At 39.6% G+C, this 25,724-nt stretch overlaps 1 protein-coding gene across 1 annotated transcript in view; it reads left to right on the top strand.

The window, feature by feature from the left end:
• Positions 1–24,830, top strand: part of LOC131950425 (matrix metalloproteinase-24) — a 40,964-nt gene extending 16,134 nt beyond the window's left edge. The window contains exons 3-12 of the mRNA XM_059312563.1: positions 12,147–12,270; positions 13,154–13,258; positions 17,523–17,623; positions 17,750–17,957; positions 18,644–18,802; positions 19,728–19,880; positions 20,901–21,037; positions 22,510–22,645; positions 23,269–23,441; positions 23,810–24,830. Coding sequence (XP_059168546.1) covers positions 12,147–12,270; positions 13,154–13,258; positions 17,523–17,623; positions 17,750–17,957; positions 18,644–18,802; positions 19,728–19,880; positions 20,901–21,037; positions 22,510–22,645; positions 23,269–23,441; positions 23,810–24,136 — 1,623 coding nt within the window. The 3' untranslated portion in view covers positions 24,137–24,830. The remainder of the gene's footprint in view (positions 1–12,146; positions 12,271–13,153; positions 13,259–17,522; positions 17,624–17,749; positions 17,958–18,643; positions 18,803–19,727; positions 19,881–20,900; positions 21,038–22,509; positions 22,646–23,268; positions 23,442–23,809) is intronic.
• The last annotated feature ends 894 nt before the right edge of the window (positions 24,831–25,724 follow it).

Genomic DNA, 25,724 nt, shown 5'->3' on the forward strand with positions numbered 1-25,724 from the left:
AGGTCAAAAAATGACAGACCCAAGCCTAGAACAATTTCTACCTGCTCTGACGTAACACCAGACTTCTGCCCAGTGACGCAGTTCTTCTAAATATAGAAACACTTGAATCGGCTCCCCGAGCTGTGCCTGTCCTAACGGTCAAGTTAAGCGGACAATCTGGGCCATTTATAGACCAAGCTTGGCCCGAAAATAGGGTCAGATGGGATATAAATAGCCCGGCTCTTCTTGTCCCGTCTATTTTTAGCACAAACCTGCAATCTGTGACACGCTAAGATGGCGCCGGTGACGTATGCTGGTGACGTATGCTGGTGACGTATGCTGGTGACGTTGTGTCACACTGAACGTCAGGAACTCAAGAAAATATTTCTTTTAAACTTTAGCGAACATGTTTTTATTGTTGCTCAACAGACGTCATTTCATTAAGTTTTCAATATAATTACGAATTACTTAATGAGCTTTTAATGCGTGCCATCTCCAGAGCCAAGCTATGGCCCGAGAGCCAACCTGTGTCCCCAGCTAATATCTGTAGGGGCCTAGTCCTAAAGTCTCTCCGCCAATCAATTCAGTCCCTTACCTTTGTATTAGACACAAAATACACGGACGTGAATGATCTACAGTTTTATACAATTAGCATCAAATAAGTGCCGCTTCGTTACTATTTAAAACCTGTGGTTTGTTTTTTTACTGCTACTACAATAAACTAGGCCGAAAAAATGAAGGCTAATTATTTGACCTTGAAACAACTAATTGCCGGCTACTGGCTAATTATCTGACCTTGAGGCAACCCTATGTCGGCTGTCCGACCTTGAAGCTACCTAAATGCCGGCTAATTGACTGACCTTGACAGCTCGAGATAACTTTATTCATGAAAGATTTTTTTTTTTTTTTTCACTTTGCGAGAAGTGTATTTTATTCTGCCAACACAAGCAGAGGAAAGTAGGTGCGTTGCCTGCCGTCAGGTGAAAGGTGGGCGTTTGATGCCAGTTTAATGGCGGGGAGGTTCGCCGTACGGCAAGCTGGTGCCGGTACACAACAGATTGTTCCATGACAGGTGTTGGTTAGACACACCTGCAGTCATTTCAAATACCTGCAGTCATTTCAAATACCTGCAGTCATTTCAAATACCTGCAGTCATTTCAAATACCTGCAGTCATTTCAAATACCTGCAGTCATTTCGAATACCTGCAGTCATTTCAAATACCTGCAGTCATTTCAAATACCTGCAGTCATTTCGAATACCTGCAGTCATTTCAAATACCTGCTAGATGTGTTACAGTTTACCTATGTCTGAGGTGTTTTCTTAGGCAGTTGGGTACTGCTGCTTGTAACTAGGTCATGTTCTAGTCACTAGGTCATGTTCTAGTCACTAGGTCATGTTCTAGTCACTAGGTCATGTTCTAGTCACTAGGTCATGTTCTAGTCACTAGGTCATGTTCTAGTCACTAGGTCATGTTCTAGTCACTAGGTCATGTTCTAGTCACTAGGTCATGTTCTAGTCACTGGGTCATGTTCTAGTCACTGGGTCATGTTCTAGTCACTAGGTCATGTTCTAGTCACTAGGTCATGTTCTAGTCGCTAGGTCATGTTCTAATCACTAGGTCATGTTCTAGTCACTAGGTCATGTTCTAGTCACTAGGTCATGTTCTAGTCACTAGGTCATGTTCTAGCCTCTAGGTCATGTTCTAGTTACTAGGTCATATTCATGAAACTAGGTCACGTTTCAGCAAATAGATCACATCCCAGAAACTAGGACATATTCTAGAAATTTAGTGATAAACGTGACCAGTGTGATGTCATATTTAACCGTTACTATGAATTCACTCACTACATCAGTAGGGTTACAAAGTAAATAGGCTAGTTCATTAATGAAATTAACTAATTACCATATTAATCAAAATGCTACACTATCGATGATTGGACGTTGATGTTGCCTGGTGCAGTTTGCTGATGTTTTAGACACTCCATTTTTTATCAAGCGTGAACGGCACAATTCCCTGAAGACGGTCCCATCCCATAATTTTTTGGTTCAGTTGGCGACATCCCTGGGGTGGGGCTGAGTACACAAACTTGTGGGCGTGTCCAAGTTCTAATGGTAACGACGGGCACACAACAGATAGTGATGGTCAGGGCATACAACAGATAGTGATGGTCAGGGCACACAACAGATAGTGATGGTCAATATCGGGCACACAACAGATAGTGATGGTCAGGGCATACAACAGATAGTGATGGTCAGGGCATACAACAGATAGTGATGGTCAGGGCACACAACAGATAGTGATGGTCAATATCGGGCACACAACAGATAGTGATGGTCAGGGCATACAACAGATAGTGATGGTCAGGGCATACAACAGATAGTGATGGTCAATAGCGGGCACAAAACAGATAGTGATGGTCAGGTCATACAACAGATAGTGATGGTCAGGGCATACAACAGATAGTGATGGTCAGGGCACACAACAGATAGTGATGGTCAGTAGCGGGCACAGATAGTGATGGTCAGGTCATACAACAGATAGTGATGGTCAATAGCGGGCACAAAACAGATAGTGATGGTCAGGTCATACAACAGATAGTGATGGTCAGGGCATACAACAGATAGTGATGGTCAGGGCATACAACAGATAGTGATGGTCAATAGCGGGCACACAACAGATAGTGATGGTCAGGGCATACAACAGATAGTGATGGTCAGGGCATACAACAGATAGTGATGGTCAGGGCATACAACAGATAGTGGTGGTCAGGGCATACAACAGATAGTGATGGTCAATAGCGGACACACAACAGATAGTGATGGTCAGGGCATACAACAGATAGTGATGGTCAGGGCATACAACAGATAGTGATGGTCAGGGCATACAACAGATACTGATGGTCAGGTCATACAACAGATAGTGATGGTCAGGGCACACAACAGATAGTGATGGTCAGGGCATACAACAGATAGTGATGGTCAGGACAGCGGGCACACAACAGATAGTGATGGTCAGGGCATACAACAGATAGTGATGGTCAGGACAGCGGGCACACAACAGATAATGATGGTCAGGGCATACAACAGATAGTGATGGTCAGGACACACAACAGATAGTGATGGTCAGGGCATACAACAGATAGTGATGGTCAGGACAGCGGGCACACAACAGATAATGATGGTGAGAACTACGGCTGGATTATTCAGTTGAACGGTCCTGATGAAAGGGTTGATGGACTTGTAGACAGATAGACCGATAGACCGTTGGACTGTAGCGCTGATGGAAGCTATGACTGAACGACTTGAGTTAGTTACTCTAGATTCTGTGCTTCCCCCCCCCCCCCCCCCCCCAGACCTACCATGTTGCACTTTAAAACAACAAACCCAATCACCTCATCGCGGCTCACCCTCCCTACCTACTCCACCACAATCCTCCGTCATTATCTCAATCTTTAAACTCGCCTTCCCCCCCCCCCCCCGCCTACGCCCGTGTTACGTAACACAGGCATTTATCTCATGGCACCTGTCACCGGCAAAAAAATGTCCCCCCCCCCCCCCCCCCACTGCCAGATTAGTTTAAACAATGCCACTTATCACTTTAACCCACGTTTCCTACTGATATCAAACGTTTGGGGAGGGGGGGGGGGGTCGGGAGGGAGGGTGTGGGATCACCTAAATGCTATTTAACTTCTTTAATTTTTCATTCCATCTGTTTGCAACTTTCACCCATAGGTTTTTACAAGCTTTCATTTCATTTGTAAACAGTAAAGTTTTAAACTTTGAAATATTTTGAATAAACTTCAGTTGGTCATTTCACATGTACGACGCTTTTCGTACATGTCAGCTAATCTTCTTAAAACTTTTAAACACACAACTTTATGGTGCATAAAGAGTTTGATAAATGGGGTATGACGATCGTTACAGGTTTAGGTAATGGGATTTTATTTTAAAATAAAAATCAGTTTCTACTTTTAGACCAAGTTTTTGTTTATAGGGTGGAGCCTTACTTACAGAGAAATAGTTACCTTTGACCTTAATTCTTTGAACAATCAGGTCATGAGATCTGGGTCATGTTTTGGTTTGTGGCTGATGACCTACTTGATACAAGGGTGGGGTCTAGCCCCAGGGTGGTGTAAACAAAAAATGGTTTCACGGGAGTCACGTGATCCACCCCGTGCTAGGGTCTTGTGGCGAGTGTTTGTTGATGTCTGGGTATTCCCGTTTGTAGGGAGAGTAGATTCACCTCAGGCGCCACGTGCACCGTTACACGTCACGTGCACGATGACGTCAGGACAGTAATCTCACACAACCCCTCAAGCTGAGCATCAAATATTGTGTGACGTCGTCTCACGCTCGCTATTTGCCCTCGTTAACTCGCGGACTCGGGAAAAATTCTTTACAAATGGCATGATGTGAGAGTAATAAGCCCAGGTCAATAAGCCACAATAATAAAAGCCCATGCAAACATCAGCAGTAGAAAGCCCACTTTACTAAGCCCTAGTCTTTAAGCCCAGTTTACATAAACATCAATAAAAACCCTACTAAACGTCAATAAGCCAGCTTTCAATTTTTTTTGCGGAAATCCCCCCCCCCCCCCCCCCCACACCAAATTCAGTCAGATTGACACAAGGCGATGTGTCGGGAGAATGTTGCCTTTATTCAGCTCTGCGGGGAACAAAAATGGCGGCTAATTGATTTGTTTGATTTGAAAGCGAAAGTAGAGCGTCGCCGCCTGTCTGTTGTGTGTATGACATCATCTTAGAGCTGCCAACAAAAATCTGTCTAGAATTGTTTGGGTGGGGGTTGGGCGGGCATAGGTCCATTGTGGCCATAATTTTTTTAACGGGAAAAAATACATATAAATAAATATTTCTGTATGAGGACTGCTATGGCTACAACTGTTGAAAAGGGAAGAATGTTTGAGTTGAAAGGTCTCATTTTACTCTAAACATCACCACTGCTACTTAAAATATTCTTTTAATCCCAAATTCATTTGAGTTCCAGCTATAATGCGCCCCCCCCCCCCCCCCCCAAAAAAAAAGTCTTCTAAATGTATATTTATAACGTGCAGTCTACCTGACCATCGGTCACCTACTTAGCATAAAGCGTGGACAACGCACAACAGCACACATCAAGTGCACCAATTTCATGACGGTGCTATTTAGAAAAACTTGGGTGCGCTGTTTTGAAAGAAACATTCTCTGTTTAACGAACTTGTTAACACAACAAGGCCGAGAACCCAGGAATAAAGACTCTAAACAAAGGGACGCTACTGTGTGGCTAGGAAATCGTGAGACAGCTAAGAAAAGATAACACATCGCTCAAAGGGCCGCAACTCGACAATCCAGTGTGAAGTCGGCGAGACGGGGAGAGACACAAACAATCTGGGCCGAGAGTAGGCAACAGGTAGACGCGAGATAATATATGCACCGAGTGACGCTCTCGTGAGGTCAGAAGACATCCGGCTAAAAATAGACTCGGACAAAAGGGTTGGAAATTAGGTCACATATGTGTGGGGGTAGAGGGTGGCAGGGACCGCACACAGAGGTAAACAAAGATGAACTTTCCTTCAGGGGGAATTCTCTGTGATATCTCAAGACTGAGAAACTGACTCGAAACATTAAACAACAGCTACATTTAGGGGGAAATAAAAGGAAATAAAAGCTGTTAAACGTGTCTATATCAGGGGTTTGCAAGGATGATGTGTGTGGGGGGGTGTAATGGGAGGTGTGAGTGGGACAGAATGGTAGACATTCTACAAAATTGTGCCAGCCGTTACGAACAAAATATTTTTTCGGAGTGACATTCGTAATCCGGAGCCCTAACCCAGAGATTAAGATGTTATTTTCTTTTAGTGCAGGCTCTGTTGTGGCTGATCATGTCAATTTTAGAATTCTATTCTGTCGTTTGGTTGGTACCATTTGGGTAGATTTTTTACTCTAAAAGGCTACCACGACCCTTTAGTGTCGAGGATACCTGCCGGCCTGCCTGGCCTGTGTCTACAATATTATTTCTTGGCCCAGCTGCTTCTTGTGTTTATGTACTTGATTTGGGTCTTGTATGTAGTCAAATTTCCCGAAATGGCATGCGTTTAGCCCACTATAGACCGTAATGGTTTATCATCGTTTTCTTCGTAATCCAAACACGGACGTTTGTACTCACACAATGACGTCCTGTTGACCTCGTGACGTCATGTTGACCTGAGCTCGTGACATCTTGTTGTCTTCTGACGTCATGTTGACCTCGCGAAGTCCTGTTGACCTCGTGACGTCATGTTGGCCTGAGCTCGTGACGTCATGTTGGTCTCGTGACGTCAAGGTGCACCCAATGACCTCTCGATGCACATGTTCACTGAGAATCTGGCCAAAAGATTAGTTTTAAAAACTATTGTGTACACGTGTACACCCTTGTTTGTACACGTTCACTTGTTTTGTTGTACTTAGAACCGGATGTTTCTCTTCTTTCAAAACGAAACCGCATAAAATCCGCTTATTATCTATCAGCTTGTTTAGTAAACAGAATGACACGCGATTTGTTGGGATGAAACCAATTAGCTATGGGAGGGGGGGGGGGGGAGATAGAGGTCACGCTGACCCAGCTTAGATAAGCCCGGAGGGAGAGAAGTTTCCAGAATCTTCTGCTGGCTGTCATCACAACATGGCGTGGGTGAGAGATTGTAGCCCCCCCCCCCCCCCCCCCACACACACACACACACCATCACCACCAACAAACAAACCCACACTATCTGCTCCTCTAGATGCTCTCTTTGAATGGACGTTTGGACCGACCTTGTGAAATAAGTTGGTCAGGTCTGTCGGGAATTTCAAGCTAAGATTTCACGTACCACTGCATTACCCGCCCCATCTCATGTCGCTACAACTTGTAGGAGATAGCATGAGCGACCGAAGCTTTTCATAGAAAGTTTGTTTTATTTCCTTATTTTCAGTGCATTTATTTGTTTTATTTTCCACGTTTTAGTAATTCGTTCTAAACGAAGTTGACTAGATCAATACAGATTTCGACTAAAAATAGTTGTGTTAAAACCCGGTTACTAGTTCGCCATCTCTAAAGACAGTTGTCTACCCATCCAGAGTTTCTTCCAGACATCTCTTCGGGGGGGGGGGTGCTGCCCCCCCCCCCGAATTTTTTTTACCGACCCCCCCCCCCCGAACGAAATGAAATGTATATAATTTATGTAGAAAATATATACTTTTAACAGTGTCCGCCCCCCCCCCCCCCCCCGAAGAAAGTCTACCGCCCCCCCCCCCCTAAAATTTCAAGTGCCCCCCGGAGAAAAAAGTCTGGAAGAAACACTGTACCCATCTTCGTAGTTAACCATGACAACAGTTCACTCTATACGTTGAGCTTTTCGCACGATCGCTAATATTTTATCTATTTATCTCCCCTTTTATTGTTGACTATAGTTAAAACCCGACAAGTAAATTGAGATCTCTATAAGACAGTTGTCTGCCCCTTCTACGTAGTCAGCACCCAGGCAACCAGCTGTGACCAAACAACATCCAGCGTGAACCACAGCTCAGCTCATCGGATGATGGCCTCCAGCTAGTTATCTCCCCTTCTGTTGTTGAATATAGGAATATATCGAGTGATCGTTAGCATTTAATCATCTTATCTCCCATTAGTTTCAAAACACTTTATTTAGATTTTAATGGCTAATCCAATAGCTAATTAGATTTTTAAAATAGATATGCATGCTCTGCCCTCGAAGAAAATTTGAAAGAAATCGCTGTAAAGTTGGTCAAAATAGAGTTACAAGATTTGCCACAAAGCCACGAACCTACAAAGTGACAAACAAACTTTTAAACGCAGCAATGGACAATAGAGCATGGAAGGATGTTGTAATTGACCTATGTCACATTTGGGAGTTGAAAAGGGCGAAGAAAAAGAAACAGCACACAAAATTACACGCATAAAAGGGAACGAGGCATTACAGTACTAATCCTAACTAACCCCAAACCGTCACTGAAGTTTGTATAAGCTATGAACAACCCCCCCCCCCCCCCCCCAAATTGTAACCTAGCCGTGTAGCCTAGCCTTCAGTGAGCCGTGTCACAAGGTTTGTTTACATTAGGTTGCGCGCGCAATGTGTCTGTTCAACTTCCGCCATACCCCCAACAATTACCCGACATTCGCTCGTCAATATTGGTTGTTGCCTTTTACCTCTCTACTTTTTTCCGGAATGTTGGGTTGGGTGGGGGTGGGAGGTGCTCTGATGGGGGGGGGGGGGGGGGGCTCTGATGTGAATTACTGCTTTTTGACCAGAGCACACGCGAGCTAAAGTTTCCCGATGCTAATTATAGCCCTGGCCATCGTTGGTCTAGTTTACTCTGTAATTTCACTCTATGTACTTTTGTTTTCAACGGAAAGGATTTTTGTGGTTGTAAAATGTTTTGTCTGATTGTGTTTTCAAATGATGTTAACGGTTGTCGTCTGCTGAATTGTGTTGTTGTAAAGGCTGTTGTCTGCTCATTATCTTGTTAACTGTCATAAAAATGAGCGTCCAATAAGAAATGAAAAACTTACTAGATCTAGACATCAAATGTTAGTTTATATTCATTAAATAAATACAAGTATCGATATACCACATATCTAGCAATTTCGTATATGTAGACATCTAAAATTCGTACACATACTTTATTGGGTTAGCTTCATAGATCCCTACCATTGCTCACAAAAATGTAGGATGCAAAAGAGGAGACAATGACACAAAGAATACCTGAGCAATGACCTCGTCAAATCTAAAGAAACAAAGTAAACTACATACCTGGTTGGTGTGTCCTTCTGATGGTAATCCAATAGATTCAATGTTTAGCCAGTACTCACTTCATTCAGTATTTCCAATAGATTCAATGTTTAGCCAGTGTCCAATTCATTCAATAATCCAATAGATTCAATGTTTAGCCAGTGTCCAATTCATTCAATAATCCAATAGATTCAATGTTTAGCCAGTGTCCAATTCATTCAATAATCCAATAGATTCAATGTTTAGCCAGTGTCCAATTCATTCAATAATCCAATAGATTCAATGTTTAGCCAGTGTCCAATTCATTCAATAATCCAATAGATTCAATGTTTAGCCAGTGTCCAATTCATTCAATAATCCAATAGATTCAATGTTTAGCCAGTGTCCAATTCAGTAATCCAATGGATTTAATGTTTAGCCAGTACTCACTTCATTCAGTATTTCCAATAGATCATTGTTTAGCCAGTGTCCACTTCTGTCGTAAACAATTGGATTACGTTTTTAAACAGTGTCCACTTCATTCAGTAATCCAATGGATTTAATGTTTAGATTAAACTAAACAGCTCTAGCCATAAACGTGATGAGATATTTACTGACAACACAACATCCACACCAACACAACATCCACACCAACCACAACTGCCATACCAACACAACATCCACACCAACACAACATCCACACCAACACAACATCCACACCAACACAACATCCACACCAACACAACATCCACACCAACACAACATCCACACCAACACAACTGCCATACCAACACAACATCCACACCAACACAACATCCACACCAACACAACATCCACACCAACACAACATCCACACCAACACAACATCCACACCAACACAACATCCACACCAACCACAACTGCCACACCAACACAACATCCACACCAACACAACATCCACACCAACACAACAGCCACACCAACACAACAGCCACACCAACACAACAGCCACACCAAAACAACATCCACACCAACACAACAAACACGACAACACAACATCCACACAAACACCAGCCACGACAACACAGCCGAGTACAACACATACCGCCGTGTAACACCAAAAAGTGTTGTGATGTTTACACTCCGCATGTTTTCATGTCGACGTGAACATCGCTCACTCACAACATCACGACAATTTTCCTCCACCCAAACATTTGTTCCAGGATTTTGGGTGCAACAATATATTTATCATATTTTGTACAAATGTGTAACGTCAAGTCACTGTCATTGACATCACGTGTATCTGTCACATTCGTCTTCTGAGTAACCTTACCATTTAAAATAAAGCGAGAGTGATCTCCCTCAAACTGCCTCATCTATTCTCATGTTACATTTGCATGTTGAAGTTTGAGACAAAACTCCCCGCTTGTCAGTGGAAATTTGTGACAGCGGTTATCCAGAAAACAAATACTGACGAGTTCTTTTTTAAATAAACCGGGAGTGATCTCCCCTAAACTTTCTCGAATATTCTTATATGACTTGGAATATAGACATGATTTTTAATTACTTAAAATTTTAAAAATAGAATAGAATCTCATAGAAAAAAGAATTGCACACCACGCGAACGCCAAAACAAAATGTTCATAATAGTGCGCAATATTATTAGTACTTTATAAATTTACATGCATTTTTGAGAAATCGGAAATAGCGTAAATTTCTTTACCTCAGATAAGGTCAACATGTAACATCTCAACTTTTATTTTCCCCACGATTTCATTACTTCCCCTTGTACGAGCAATAACAGGTGTATTAAAATTAGGGGAAATATGAGTGAAACATTTTTTGAGGCAACATTTATTCACTTTTGAACACTAGAAGATATACCCAAATTTTGTCGTGTAATCTGTGAAATACAAACTTTGATTGCCTGTTTAACCTAGACAACAATTACGTTTGTGTTTTACCAAAATATAAAAAAAAATTGGACACTAGTGATAAAAGTCATGATCAGGTTTTTGGTGGCCCTTCGGGTTATTTAAAAATATTTAAAATTTGCGTCCAAAACTGTTTTGTACCATTAGGGTTTAATGGGAGCTGAGCAGAGGATGTATTAGATGGGTCACCAACCTCCATCAAATGAGATGGGTCACCAACCTCCATCAAATGAGATGGGTCACCAACCTCCATCAAATGAGATGGGTCACCAACCTACATCAAATGAGATGGGTCACCAACCTCCATCAAATGAGATGGGTCACCAACCTCCATCAAATGAGATGGGTCACCAACCTCCATCAAATGAGATGGGTCACCAACCTCCATCAAATGAGATGGGTCACCAACCTCCATCAAATGAGATGGGTCACCAACCTCCATCAAATGAGATGGGTCACCAACCTCCATCAAATGAGATGGGTCACCAACCTCCATCAAATGATGGGTCACCAACCTCCATCAAATGAGATGGGTCACCAACCTCCATCAAATGAGATGGGTCACCAACCTCCATCAAATGAGATGGGTCACCAACCTCCATCAAATGAGATGGGTCACCAACCTCCATCAAATGATGGGTCACCAACCTCCATCAAATGAGATGGGTCACCAACCTCCATCAAATGATGGGTCACCAACCTCCATCAAATGAGATGGGTCACCAACCTCCATCAAATGAGATGGGTCACCAACCTCCATCAAATGAGATGGGTCACCAACCTCCATCAAATGAGATGGGTCACCAACCTCCATCAAATGAGATGGGTCACCAACCTCCATCAAATGATGGGTCACCAACCTCCATCAAATGATGGGTCACGACCGACCACCCCACCCCTCTAAATGTCTATCATTCCGCTGACCTGAGCTACTGTGACCATCCGTCTCTGTCCGCCCACCACCTTATGGCGCCAGCTGGAATTTAATCCCAAGTTGCAGGGGTTATCCCTCCTAAGTGTATTGCCCGACCCACACCCCCACCCCAATCAAGATCCTCCCCACACACACACCCCACACCCAAACCTCCTGGCTCCCAAAATCTTCCGTCTATGATGGATGGCCACTGACGTATGGCCAGAGATAATGGAAGAGTTTTTGCTCAGGGGCCGACGATAACTTAGGCCAACCTGTTTTGTTGGTGTGGGTCTCTGGTCTACAATTGATGACGTCATCTGGGTCTCTGGTCTCCTATTTATGACGTCATCTAGGTCTCTAGTTTCCAATTGATGACGTCATCTAGGTCTCTGGTCTCCTATTGATGACGTCATCTAGGTCTCTGGCCTCCTATTGATGACGTCATCTGGGTCTCTGGACTACAATTGATATGTATAACATTATGAGTGTGTACCTTATGTGTGTGTGTGTACCTTGTGTGTGTATGTGTGTGTGTGTGTGTGTATGTGTGTAACCAGAAGCTTGAGCTAACACGTGCCTTGCTCCCACCGACAGAACTACCTGGTACAGTTCGGATACCTGGAGCCACAAGACCCCAAGACTGGTGCCCTCAGAACTCACGACTCGTACGTCCAGGCTTTAGAGAGGTTCCAGAGAATGGCAGGGATACCTGTCACAGGTCAGTCAGTGTGGTCAGTATGATATGACGTCATCATGACATGACGTCAGCATGACATGTCGTCAGTATGACATGAGGTCAGCATGACATGACGTCAGCTTGACATTACATCAGTATGACATGACGTCAACATGACATGACGTTAGGTGATGAAGGCTCAAGGCTTGGTTTATAGACAGCTCAACATCAATATATCACCTCCCCTACATCGATATTACCTCCCCTCCATCAATATTTTACCTCACCTAAATCAATATATCACCTCCCATACATCAATATATTACCTCCTCTTCATCAATATATTACCACCCCTACATCACTCTATCACCTCCCCTACATCAATATATCATCTCCCCTACATCAATATATTACCTCCTCTACATCAATATATCACCTCCCCTACATCAATATATCATCTCCCCTACATCAATATATTACCTCCCCTACATCAATATATCACCTCCCCTACATCAATATATCACCTCCTCTACATCAATATATCACCTCCCCTACATCAATATATCATCTCCCCTACATCAATATATTACCTCCCCCTACATCAATATATTACCTCCCTTACATCAATATATTACCTCCCCTACATCAATATATTACCTCCCTTACATCAATATATTACCTCCCCTACACCAATATATTACCTCCCTTACATCAATATATTACCTCCCCTACATCAATATATCATCTCCCCTACATCAATATATTACCTCCCTAACATGAATATATTACCTCCCCTACATCAATAGATCATCTGCCTACATCAATATATTACCTCCCCTACATCACTCTATCACCTCCCCCTACATATTACCTCCCCTACATCATTATATTACCTCCCTTACACCCCTCTCTCCCCTGCCCCCAGGTGTGCTGGATAACGCCACCAAGACGATGATCAGTCTACCTCGCTGTGGCAACAAGGATAACATAACCCTCGGCTCAGCCAGAAAGAGGAGATACGCTTTACAAGGTAGGAGTTGTCCCCCTTGCTGGTTTATTTAATTGGGGTAATTTAATTTAATGAGGGCTCCGGTTGCTGGCCATGTGGATGACGTCATGGCAGGTGTTATCTGACGGCACGCCGAGTGATTGTGTCATCACCTGCCCGACAGACGAGATATGACGTCAGACTAGTGACGTCAGGGTGGTGTCTAGCTCGACCTGTCCATGAACCTTAGGGTTAAAGGTCATTAGCCTCACCAGGTCAGAGTGGATAACTCAAGTACACCATAGTAGGTTAATGCACCCCGACCCCAGGAGTGAGGGGGGGGGGGGGTAGTAACAACACGAACCCAGTTTAGAGGGGTCAGTAAGTCCACGATCCCAGGTGAATGGGGGTCAGGTACACCACGATCCCAGGGGTCAGTAGCCTCACAATCCGAGGTGTGGGGGTCAGGTACACCACGATCCCAGGGGTCAGTAGCCTCACAATCCGAGGTGTGGGGGTCAGGATTGAATATTGGGGAGGGGGAGTTTGATTCAGCTGCTCCTGAGAGAGAGTTACTACATTAAATCAGCCGACTGTAACCATTAGATCAGGGGTCTCCAAACTACGGCCCGCGGACTGGATGCGGCCCGCAAAGTCATCTGATCCGGCCCGCGGAGATATTTTTGTCCAAGGAAAAAAAGTTTGTTAGTGATGGCTGGGGAACTTTCCCCAGAAAAATTAAAGACATGACTGGAAGAAACAGGCCCCCGAACTGAAATTTGATAGTTAATGCGGCCCTCGGACTGAAAATTTTGGAGACCCCTGCATTAGATCATTTGACTGCAGGTGCTGTGGGTGGGTGGAGTGGTGTGGTCGTAGTGTAGAGCACAACAAGGTCAACTGTAGGGTAGTTCCTAGACCTAGAGGGATCAACGTACAAGTTGCAGTGTTTCTTCCAGACTTTTTTCTCCGGGGGGGCACTTGAAATCTTCGGGGGGGCGGTAAACTTTCTTCGGGGGGGCGGACACTGTTAAAAGTATATATTTTCTATATAAATTATATAAATTTCATTTCGTTCGGGGGGGCGGTAAAAAATTTTCGGCCTGGAAGAAACTCTGACAAGTTGTGTAGTTGTTTTAACAAAGGTGCAGACTGCAGGTATATCTTGCAGGTATATATGCAGGTGTATATTGCAGGTATACCTTGCTGGTATATGCAGGTGTATGGTGCAGGTCTATGTTGCAGGATTATATGCAGCTGTATAGCGCAGGTATATTTTGCAGTTACATATGCAGGTATATAGTGCAGATATACATGCAGGTGTACAGTGTAGGTATATGGCTTAGTTGTACTTTAGGTATAAAACTGATGAGACTAACGTTTTTTTTAACTCACACACATCATAATGAATTATTTTTTTCTAATTTACACACAGCATAATGAATTTAAAAAGTTAACAAAATATTTCCCTGTTTTGAAAAGAAATATTCAAAAACAATGTGAGAACGGAATCAAAAGATTATAGAAACAAACATTGAAAACGAGGGGGGAAATGTAAAAATAATTAAGTCTTTTCTTTGATGTTCTAAAGTCTGATTTTTGTTGTGTAAGTCTGAGGTTTGTTGTGTTTGCGTGCGATTGACTGAAGTCTGTTTTTGCTGAAATTATCATGCAGAGGATTGCTGTTTTCGATAGCTAACAAAAACCGCCACCACCCCCATCCCTCCGCCCATCACCAAAACATAGGGGTCGATGACCGCCCCGTGAAGCCTTCAATTAACGTAGTCTAGTTTTCTCATCGGCACTTTGTTGGCTCTGACCATTATATCGTCTCCTCTTCTTTAGTTCTTTACTCTTTTCTCCTCTCTACTTTATAAGCAAGTAGCCTCCGCTGACGTTAGAGGAGACAGATATCTACGAGTTTTGTAAAGATGAAAGTAGTCGAGGAGACAGATATCTACGAGTTTTGTAAAGGAGAAAGTAGTCGAGGCAGGCAAATAATCATCCACTTAACTTTAGTGGACGAATAAACGCATATCATCGCGTGCGGGATTTGTGTGTATGTTTATGTGTGTGTGTGTATGTCTGTGTGTGTATGTGTGTGTGCGCGTGCACGCGTGAGCAGTTCTCTGTGCTCGTCCAGTGATCAGCGGCCGCCCATCCATCAAAATGTTGGACTGGACGTAGAGTGTTTTTTATATAAAAAATACAACGTAAAAACTATAAAAAAAAACAAAATGTTTCCCTGGTGATTGGAGCGTTGAGAATGTTTCAGCAGTAAATTAGAGATGCTTAATTTATCAAATCCCAACCCCCCATCCCTCCCCTATGATGGTATGTTTATCAAACTACAGCCCCCCCCCCCCCTCCCCACCCCGCCTGCACGTCACAAAAGACAAAGAACAGAAAACAAACAACACGACCTGGGTGCATGTTTTGAGTGTTGTAAGTTGTGACTGACATTTGAAAACATCAAATCGTATATTTTGTCAATCAGCAGCGTACAAGTACAAAATATTTCTTACGTCTTATAGTGTAAAGGGGGGGGGGGGGGATTAGCCTCAGGTACAGTAAAAACTTTTCTACATTCTATAATACATGTTTTAACACTGAACTGATAAAAACTAGAGCAGTCCACTACACTTAAGCCAGAATAAATTGCTTTTCCACAGGAAGAGACACATTTTCCGTTCAAGAGAACTATTTAATCCCCGTCAATAACGACTGAACTACTTTTTTTTTTTAAATTGCCATGCCCCGCCCTCATCCTGTGTACAGATGTTGAAATAACTAACTACAGTCTATTCCAGGGGTCGGCAACCTTTTGAAGCGGAAGAGCCAAAAGTTACAATTTTCAAAATTTCCCTGGTTTTAAAGAGCCACTAACATTTTTTCATTTCAAATATTTGATTTTTTTATTAAGATTGTTAGTATTTGTTTAAGGAGCTGGAGAGCCGCATCTTGATATCAAAAGAGCCGCATGCGGCTCGCGAGCCGCAGGTTGCCGACCCCTGGTCTATTCTCTTTTCTAAAAGTGTTTTTGATTATTGTAAACAAAAGCTTGCGCAATCACACAATGTTGGTTGTTGTTTTGTTTTTTAAATTGCATGTGCCGAGCGGAACAAAAGATTGTAGGAAAAAAAGTCACAGGAAAAAAAAACACAGGAAAAAAAAACACAGAAAAAAAGTCACAGGAAAAAAAGTCACAGGAAAAAAAGTCACAGGAAAAAAAAATCACAAATATATATTTGCATGATGTTTGTTAATACTTTTATGTATTGAATATTTAGAGAGTGCAAATTAACTTAGGATTAATTAAATGTAATGTAATGTGTGTAGGCTGTATACGCATAGGAATTTTTATAATTCATCTAAAAATATTTATTATGAAGTATGTAGATTGTAATTATTTAAAACTTAAGATTAGTAGCATTTAATAGAATGCTCCCACGTTTTTCATTGTTTTTTTTAAATTACCATGAAATGGTAAGTTCATCTGACTTGCTGCCCTCAACTCATGGCAACAATAGTTATGTTTAGTTCAACCACCTTTACTGCCCACATTTATCACGCTCATTACATAACAAAACTTAGGATCAAAACAGAAAGCCGACAAGGTTCAAAGGCTGTCATTGACGCATAAAGTCAACAACACCAAGTATGTTCGGACAATGCCTACTGAGGAGAGGCCGACCAGAGAATAGCCTACGGCAAAATGTGCCTAAATTTCTTTTATAATTAACTTTTCTACCGCGTATTTAAATAAATACGTAACAAAAGTTGAGATTGTTGCGTTAATTATCTTAGAGTATTTTTACTTATAATTGTTATAAATCATAATGCTTTTAACGTCTATAAATAATTTATGCTATCAAAAAATACAACCCACAACAATAAACATACACAATTTTATAATTCTTAACAAATTAATAAAAATATTTCTAAAAAGATTTTTGTGACTTTTTTTCTGTGACTTTATTTCTGTGACTTTTTTTCCGATAAAATTTTTCCACTGTGACTTTTTTTCTGTGACTTTTTTTCCTAGCAAAAACTGTGACTTTTTTTCTGTGGTTTTTTTTCCTGTGACTTTTTTTCCGTTTACCGAACAAAAGACACTGACACTCAGACTACGGTTTTTATTCCTAATTTTTAGTTCGCTGAACGAGAGGCTCTGACTCAGTATAGTAATACTAAGTAATTATATTCTATATTATAAGGAATTAAAAACTTTTTTACAATTTCTTCGGTGAATTTGATGGATTTAATTACTTTATTACTTTTTATTTATATTTTTTTTTTCTGACAGGCAGCAAGTGGGCAAAGAAAAGTTTGACTTTTAAAATTTCCGAATACCCACGTGGTATACCGCGCGAAAAGGCGGAACAGGAAGTGCACGACGCTCTAAAGGTAACATTGAGTAGAGTACAGAGTTTCGCTCGTCAACTAGTCTAGATTTGGATTTAGATCTAGATGTGAATTGACTTTTTTTAAAATGTATCTTCTAGCCTAACAATGACGTGTCTTGTCTTGTAGGTGTGGAGTGACGTCACGCCCTTGAACTTTATTTTACGGCCCTTTGACGAGAAGGTTGATATCGATATCAAGTTTGCTCGTCGTCACCATGGTGACGGGAACCCGTTTGACGGAAGGGGTCAAACGTTGGCCCACGCCTACTTCCCCCAATACGGCGGCGACGCCCACTTTGACGACGATGAAGACTGGACAATTAACCTTTCGTCTGGTAAAATTAGACAGACATTCAAAGTATCTTTATAAATATAATCATATATAAAATATAACAATACATAATAATATAAACTAGAGTCTCTTTTGGCTTTAAAATGTGTTTAACAAGTCTTTGGATTTCGAATCAAGGTTTGCTTAACTTAAGGCTTTACCATTAAAAAAAACCAATGGTGCGTCATGGCCAATGTGGGCTTGTTAACTTATTTAGAAAAATCTACACAGATCTAATAATGATCTAGATCTAATAATATAATATTACAGGCCCTATTTAAAATTAAACCAGGCAAATATGAATAGTAGGCCTACAAGCCAAACAATAAGTTTAATTAAAGTTCCCTTTTCAAACCTGGCGGTCTATAGGGCAAGTGAAGTAGAGTTCACTTGTTACTGTGACCTTAGCATATGAAGAGATAGTGTGGTCAGCACTATGTCCATCCGCCTTTACTTTCCCTAACTGTGAGTTAGGTACCCATCTGAGTTGGGTGGACTCAGGGACGGTCTACTGACATGAACCCGGATTTGAACTCGGGACTTACGGGTTAGCAGTCCAGCTCTCTACCGCTAGACCACTCCGTCCCATGTTAAGTTTAAGGGCCTGTTCTATTTTCTAATTCTATGTCATCAAAATAATGTAACATGTTATTGCTGCAGCCCTCACCACAAGGTAACCTATCTCTGCAGGTATCAACATGTTTCAAGTGGCCGCCCATGAGTTTGGCCACTCCCTGGGTCTCTCCCACAGTGACGTCAGCACTTCCTTGATGGCCCCCTTCTACAGAGGCTACCAGAGACACTTCCGGCTAGACCAGGACGACATCAATGCCATACAGGAACTATACGGTACCATTTAGCAACTTGACTATTCATATAATAGTGTAGTGTAAACGTATGGTACCACTAATCAACTTGTCTATTCATATAATAGTGTAGTGTAAACGTATGGTACCACTAATCAACTTGTCTATTCATATAATAGTGTATTCATATGGTACCACTAATCAACTTGACTATTCATATAATCATATGGTACCACTAATCAACTTGACTATTCATATAATAGTGTAATCATATGGTACTGCTAATCAACTTGACTATTCATATAATAGTGTAATCATATGGTACCACTAATCAACTTGACTATTCATATAATCATATGGTACCACTAATCAACTTGACTATTCATATAATCATATGGTACCACTAATCAACTTGACTATTCATATAATAATATGGTACCACTAATCAACTTGACTTTTCATGTAATAATATGGTACCACTAATCAACTTGACTATTCATATAATAATATGGTACCACTAATCAACTTGACTATTCATGTAATAATATGGTACCACTAATCAACTTGACTATTCATATAATCATATGGTACCACTAATCAACTTGACTATTCATATAATAATATGGTACCACTAATCAACTTGACTTTTCATGTAATAATATGGTACCACTAATCAACTTGACTATTCATATAATAATATGGTACCACTAATCAACTTGACTATTCATGTAATAATATGGTACCACTAATCAACTTGACTATTCATATAATAATATGGTACCACTAATCAACTTGACTATTCATATAATAATATGGTACCACTAATCAACTTGACTATTCATATTATAATGTAATCATATGGTACCATACGTTAAACTATAGTATTCATGCCAAAGTTTATTTAATACTATATTGTTTATGTAAATGAAACGAAATAATCAACACTCACAATGTAAATGTTCCATCAGGGTCTCGTCGATCTCGAGGCCATGAGGTGGTCAAGCAGGTCAAACAGACACCCCCGTCCAGATCTTCTGTGTTGGGGGTCCCAAAAATCTGCACTCAGCCGAGAATAGATGCAGCAACTATGACCTCTGATGGACACACCTACATTTTTAAAGGCTAGTTTTATCTTTACTTTGTACTGTCTCATCACTTGTGCCCAATCACTACTTTGTACTATTATTGCCCCAACCTCAGTTTGGTGACATTTGTTTTTACACTTGTCGTGACATACTTTGATATAACCAAGAAAACTTTATGGGTAGAAAAATATTCAGTATTTTATTTAATTTTTTCATATTCCTGGACTCAGCTTTATTGAAAGCTTGAGGTATTTGTTTCTCTAATTAGGGGCCTATAGCAAATATTATTTTATTATGTTTGGCTTGAAGGTAGAACAACAATGAAACGGTCAATTAGCTTACTACTTACTATGGAACTATCCAAATTACTTAATGCTCTCTAAAATCTATATATATAATTCTCCTCTTCGAGCCGTTAGAAAACAAGCTGCAAACGCTCTCCCTACCTCCCCACCCCTACATGGTTTTAGTGAGCTGTGTTCACTCTAAATGTTTACAAGCAGAGCCAACGATTTTAAACGTAGGGGGGGGGGGGGAGGAGGGGGGGAGGGAAGGAAGGGGGGGGGTTATGGTCCTTAACGAGCTACTTATAGTGTTTTAAAGAAATATTTTCAGTGTCAGCGTTGGTACTGTCGAATTCACAAATTATGAATTATTGAAAATTAGAAACAACTAAATAGCGGCGTATGTTATGCCGCGGGCCGGCTCGTGTATATAATTTCAGTTATTAAATCCAACAGTTATTTAAATTCTTCTTCTTTACTTACACATTTAAATCTAGACCAATATTTCTCCATTACACCTTGCTTATAGAAAAACAATTTTTTTATGAATGTTTGCTTGCAAATAAGCAATATTTCTCTATTACTTTTTGCTTGCAGATAAACAATATTTCTCCATTACTTTTTGTTTGCAGATAAACAATATTTCTCCATTACTTTTTGCTTGCAGATAAACAATATTTTACCTTTATGCTTGCAGATAAGCAATATTTCACATTTATTTTTGTTTTCACTTTCAGATAAATAACATTTCTCCATTACTTTTTGCTTGCAGATAAACAATACTATCTCCTGAACAACCATGGAATAGCAGAAGGCTATCCCAAGGAGATATCCCATGACTGGAAGGGTTTAGAAGGTCCAGTAGACAGCGCTTTACATTGGGACAATGGATTCACTTATTTTTTTAAGGTCCTTAAATGTTTTCACCTCAAGCTTTCACTAACCTCTTAAGGTCCATGATTTTGTTTTATTACATTATTTTTTATGGTCTAGTTTTACTTGAAATCTAATTTGTTTTTAAGTCTGTGATGATTTGTAATACCATTTGTGTTAAACTACTTAAATATTGGAATTATAATTTGTGATTTTGTAAATAATTTATCAATCAATTCCAAGCAATGTGCACTGTTTAGTAATGTATTAACTTGTGAAAATTTGTGCACTGTTTAGTAATATATAAACTTGTGAAAATGTGTGCGCTGTTTAGTAATGTATTAACTTGTGAAAATGTGTGCACTGTTTAGTAATGTATTAACTTGTGAAAATTTGTGCACTGTTTAGTAATGTGCACTGTTTAGTAATGTGCACTGTTTAGTAATGTGCACTGTTTAGTAATGTGCACTGTTTAGTAATGTGCACTGTTTAGTAATGTGCACTGTTTAGTAATGTGCACTGTTTAGTAATGTGCACTGTTTAGTAATGTGCACTGTTTAGTAATGTGCACTGTTTAGTAATGTATTAACTTGTAAAAATTTGTGCACTGTTTAGTAATGTGCACTGTTTAGTAATGTATTAACTTGTGAAAATTTGTGCACTGTTTAGTAATGTGCACTGTTTAGTAATGTATTAACTTATGAAAATTTGTGCACTGTTTAGTAATGTGCACTGTTTAGTAATGTGCACTGTTTAGTAATGTGCACTGTTTAGTAATGTGCACTGTTTAGTAATGTGCACTGTTTAGTAATGTGCACTGTTTAGTAATGTGCACTGTTTAGTAATGTGCACTGTTTAGTAATGTGCACTGTTTAGTAATGTATTAACTTGTAAAAATTTGTGCACTGTTTAGTAATGTGCACTGTTTAGTAATGTATTAACTTGTGAAAATTTGTGCACTGTTTAGTAATGTGCACTGTTTAGTAATGTATTAACTTATGAAAATTTGTGCACTGTTTAGTAATGTGCACTGTTTAGTAATGTGCACTGTTTAGTAATGTGCACTGTTTAGTAATGTGCACTGTTTAGTAATGTGCACTGTTTAGTAATGTGCACTGTTTAGTAATGTGCACTGTTTAGTAATGTGCACTGTTTAGTAATGTGCACTGTTTAGTAATGTATTAACTTGTAAAAATTTGTGCACTGTTTAGTAATGTGCACTGTTTAGTAATGTATTAACTTGTGAAAATTTGTGCACTGTTTAGTAATGTGCACTGTTTAGTAATGTATTAACTTATGAAAATTTGTGCACTGTTTAGTAATGTGCACTGTTTAGTAATGTGCACTGTTTAGTAATGTGCACTGTTTAGTAATGTATTAACTTGTGAAAATTTGTGCACTGTTTAGTAATGTGCACTGTTTATAAATGTGCACTGTTTAGTAATGTGCACTGTTTAGTAATGTGCACTGTTTAGTAATGTATTAACTTGTGAAAATTTGTGTTGAAGGGAGACCATTATTGGAAATTTTACAACTTTGACCTCATCTATGTCCGGAGTATAGATGAAGGCTTCAAGGGACTTCCAGGAAATATTGACGCAGCTTTTGTGTGGGGAGGGAATGGAAAAACTTATTTTATTAAAGGTAATATTTATGAAGGTTGGGGGGGGGGGGGGGGGGGTGAAAAACCATGTTATAAAAGGCATGGACTTTTGTGGTGCTACAGTTTAAAGCTGGTTAGTCAGCTTTATTCATTACCAGCATTAATTAGTGGCTGCTGTGTTTCAGCTCTTGAGCATAATTAATTTTTGTAATCTAGATAGGGGCTACAGTAACTTTAAAAAAAAAATCTCCAAACCATGAGGCTGTCTGCTGGGCCAGACAGTGAAGGTTTTAATAGATCCCTAAATGGAGGGATTGTGTGGTCAGCAACCATGTCTCAGATGACATAAGACATGCTGATCATGTTCTATGTACTGTAGTAGTTAAGTCATCTTTATAGACTCTAAGCATAGCACTGGCTTGCTCCATCATATTCTGTGTTCTCCATTGACTATATATGATAATTAAACTGTTAAGTTCTTAAACCTGACGGACCATGGGGCAAGTGAAGTAGAGTTCACCTGTTTCTATTACCTTGGCAATTAAACTGAGAATTTAGTCAATGTGTCGCTGAAATCACTGACCACCGAGTTTGGTTGATTACCAGCAGCAGTGAAAAAAACAAATCATTTAGTACCGTTTTAATTTTCAACTGTTTGCACCAGGGGACAAGTACTGGAGATACACCTTGAATCATGTGGATCCTGGCTACCCTAAGTCTATGTCAGTTTGGACTGGTCTGCCTCCTCACATTGATGCTGCTCTCAAGTGGAAGAATGGAAGAACCTATTTCTTCAGTGGGGACTTGTATTACAGATACAATGATGTTGATTTTGATGTGAGTACTATTAGCCTTACAAATAAATAGCTGATTTGATTTTATTCTGTTTTGATAGGTTTTTTTTTACCTTAAAAAATGAAAGTTGAACCACTTTAAGAACAGAAAGACTAAGTGCTACTTAATTTGAAACTGTTACAAGTTCAAACTGTAGGGTCAGCAGTAACAAAACTCTACTGCTTGACAACATCTCCCACAATTGTCCATAAGACATGATAAGATTGAGTCGTCACTCTTAAACTGTGAACAATACAAATGTGGGCCACAGCTGTGTACAAGGGGAAGTAATTTTTTACAATGTGACAAATACACCTATTATTCAGGTAAAATTGTTCATGTAAAATTAATTTAAATTTTCCGACCAACAGATTGACACGTCGTACCCCAGAAACATCGCCAGTTGGTGGTTGGGATGTCCAGAGAAGGAGAAACTGAACCACATCAAGCACAACAGCACCAACCACCAGCAGCACACGGGACTCACACAGCCTGACACAGAGGTCACGAGTTCAGGTCACAGCGAAGCTGACACAACAGACGAGGAGTTTCTAACAGTCGCAGGGAACAGCGAGAACAGTTTTAGCTCGTTTAACGGAACGAGCTCAGCAGTGACGAGTAACTTGTGCTTAGTCTTGGTGTCAACTCTGGTTTTTAGAATCATCTACAGTACAAAAATAGGGGAGATAATCAGTTGATACCTGCTGCTGTTTTGTTATCTCATGCACTCTAGTGATATCATCTAGACTTGTTTAGCAAGTGCTGAAACAGAGAAGACTTTTTAAAAAAACAAATTTAACTTAATTAAACTGAGATGGAAAAATTTGATATATTTTATAAAGGCTGCGGATTGAACTTTTCTCTGAAAATCTTTGCTCATTCTTTCAAATATTAACTTATAAAATCTATCGATTTTGTCCGTACATTTTTAACAGTTTATACTCTGTTTCAAATGAGTGTAGCTCTACAGGGTTAAATTATGTTTTTGATTAGAAACATGCCATATGAGCATTACTAGCTTTCAACAAAATGTTTATTGTCAGGTTTAAATAACTAAGGTGTATGATTTAGCTCTAGAATCAAAGCTAAACTTTTGAGGTTCCAAAATTGTTTTTTTTTAATGTTATTAGATCTGTTACAACTAATTTGTTTTTGTGAATAAAATTAAGTGATTGTAAAATGTTATAGGCCAATTATCTCTGTGAATGAACTTTTTTAAGCAATTTACAAGCATAATGTCTGGACACCGTGATTGCGTGAGAATGGTTTTCATATGACTGACATATTTTTATTACGTCATGTAGCTTTCATGAATGAGGGTGCGTCATTTTTTTCAAGAATGGTTTTTTACTTTCTAAAGATGCGTAGATATAAAAATTATTACTTAGAATTATGTGTGTGTATATATATAGATATATATATATAAAATATATTATATATATATTATATATATATAATGTGTTTATATATATATATATATATAAAATATATTATATATATATATTATATATATATAATGTGTTTATATATATATATATATATATATATATATATATATATATATATATATATATATATGATGCTTGCTAGAAATAATTTAAGTATTTTCTAATTGACAATCATTAGCTAGGTTAGTCTTGTATTAATGTCTGTTCTGGTATGTTGTTGATTACATTTCTATGCCAGAATGGTTAGATATGTTTCTAATGTATGATTTTTGCAAATATTGTACATAGATTTACACGTGAGTCTGCTGCTATTGGCCAGATAGGGATGTCAGTTGCATGCATTCAGTTGTCTGGCGTTCTTTGAGAGAAAATATTTCACTTTTGCCCTCATAATTATCATCAGGAAATAATTTTCTTTTCTTGCCAATTCTTGCTCAGATATTTGTAAGGCTGATATTCTCAAGACTAGTTAGATGTTTAAAGTGTCATCCACTTCTTAGCCATTCCCAGAAGCTATCATACATTTTATTAGATATTTGCCAGTTTTTATGGACTCCAAAGGTATTAAAAATGCTGCAACCAAACCCTTAAAACTATGAAAAAATAAAGAGCTGAGTTCAAAATAAAATTCCAATGTCAAGTACATTCTATTATTGATAACAAAATCAAGTAATTTTCTGTTTTCAAAACAAAACTAGGAATTTAAGTAATTTAATTATATTTTTAGGAGAGAATAATTTAACTAAATTTGGAAAAAGCAATTATAATTGACCTACACTTCATAAAAATATGAAGTGTGTTTTTTTTTATATTAATATCCTTTTACACAGTCCTTTCT

Source organism: Physella acuta, unplaced genomic scaffold (genome assembly GCF_028476545.2).
Source record: "Physella acuta isolate Inbredline_101_S28 unplaced genomic scaffold, ASM2847654v3 ptg000761l, whole genome shotgun sequence".
Lineage (NCBI taxonomy): Eukaryota > Metazoa > Mollusca > Gastropoda > Physidae > Physella > Physella acuta.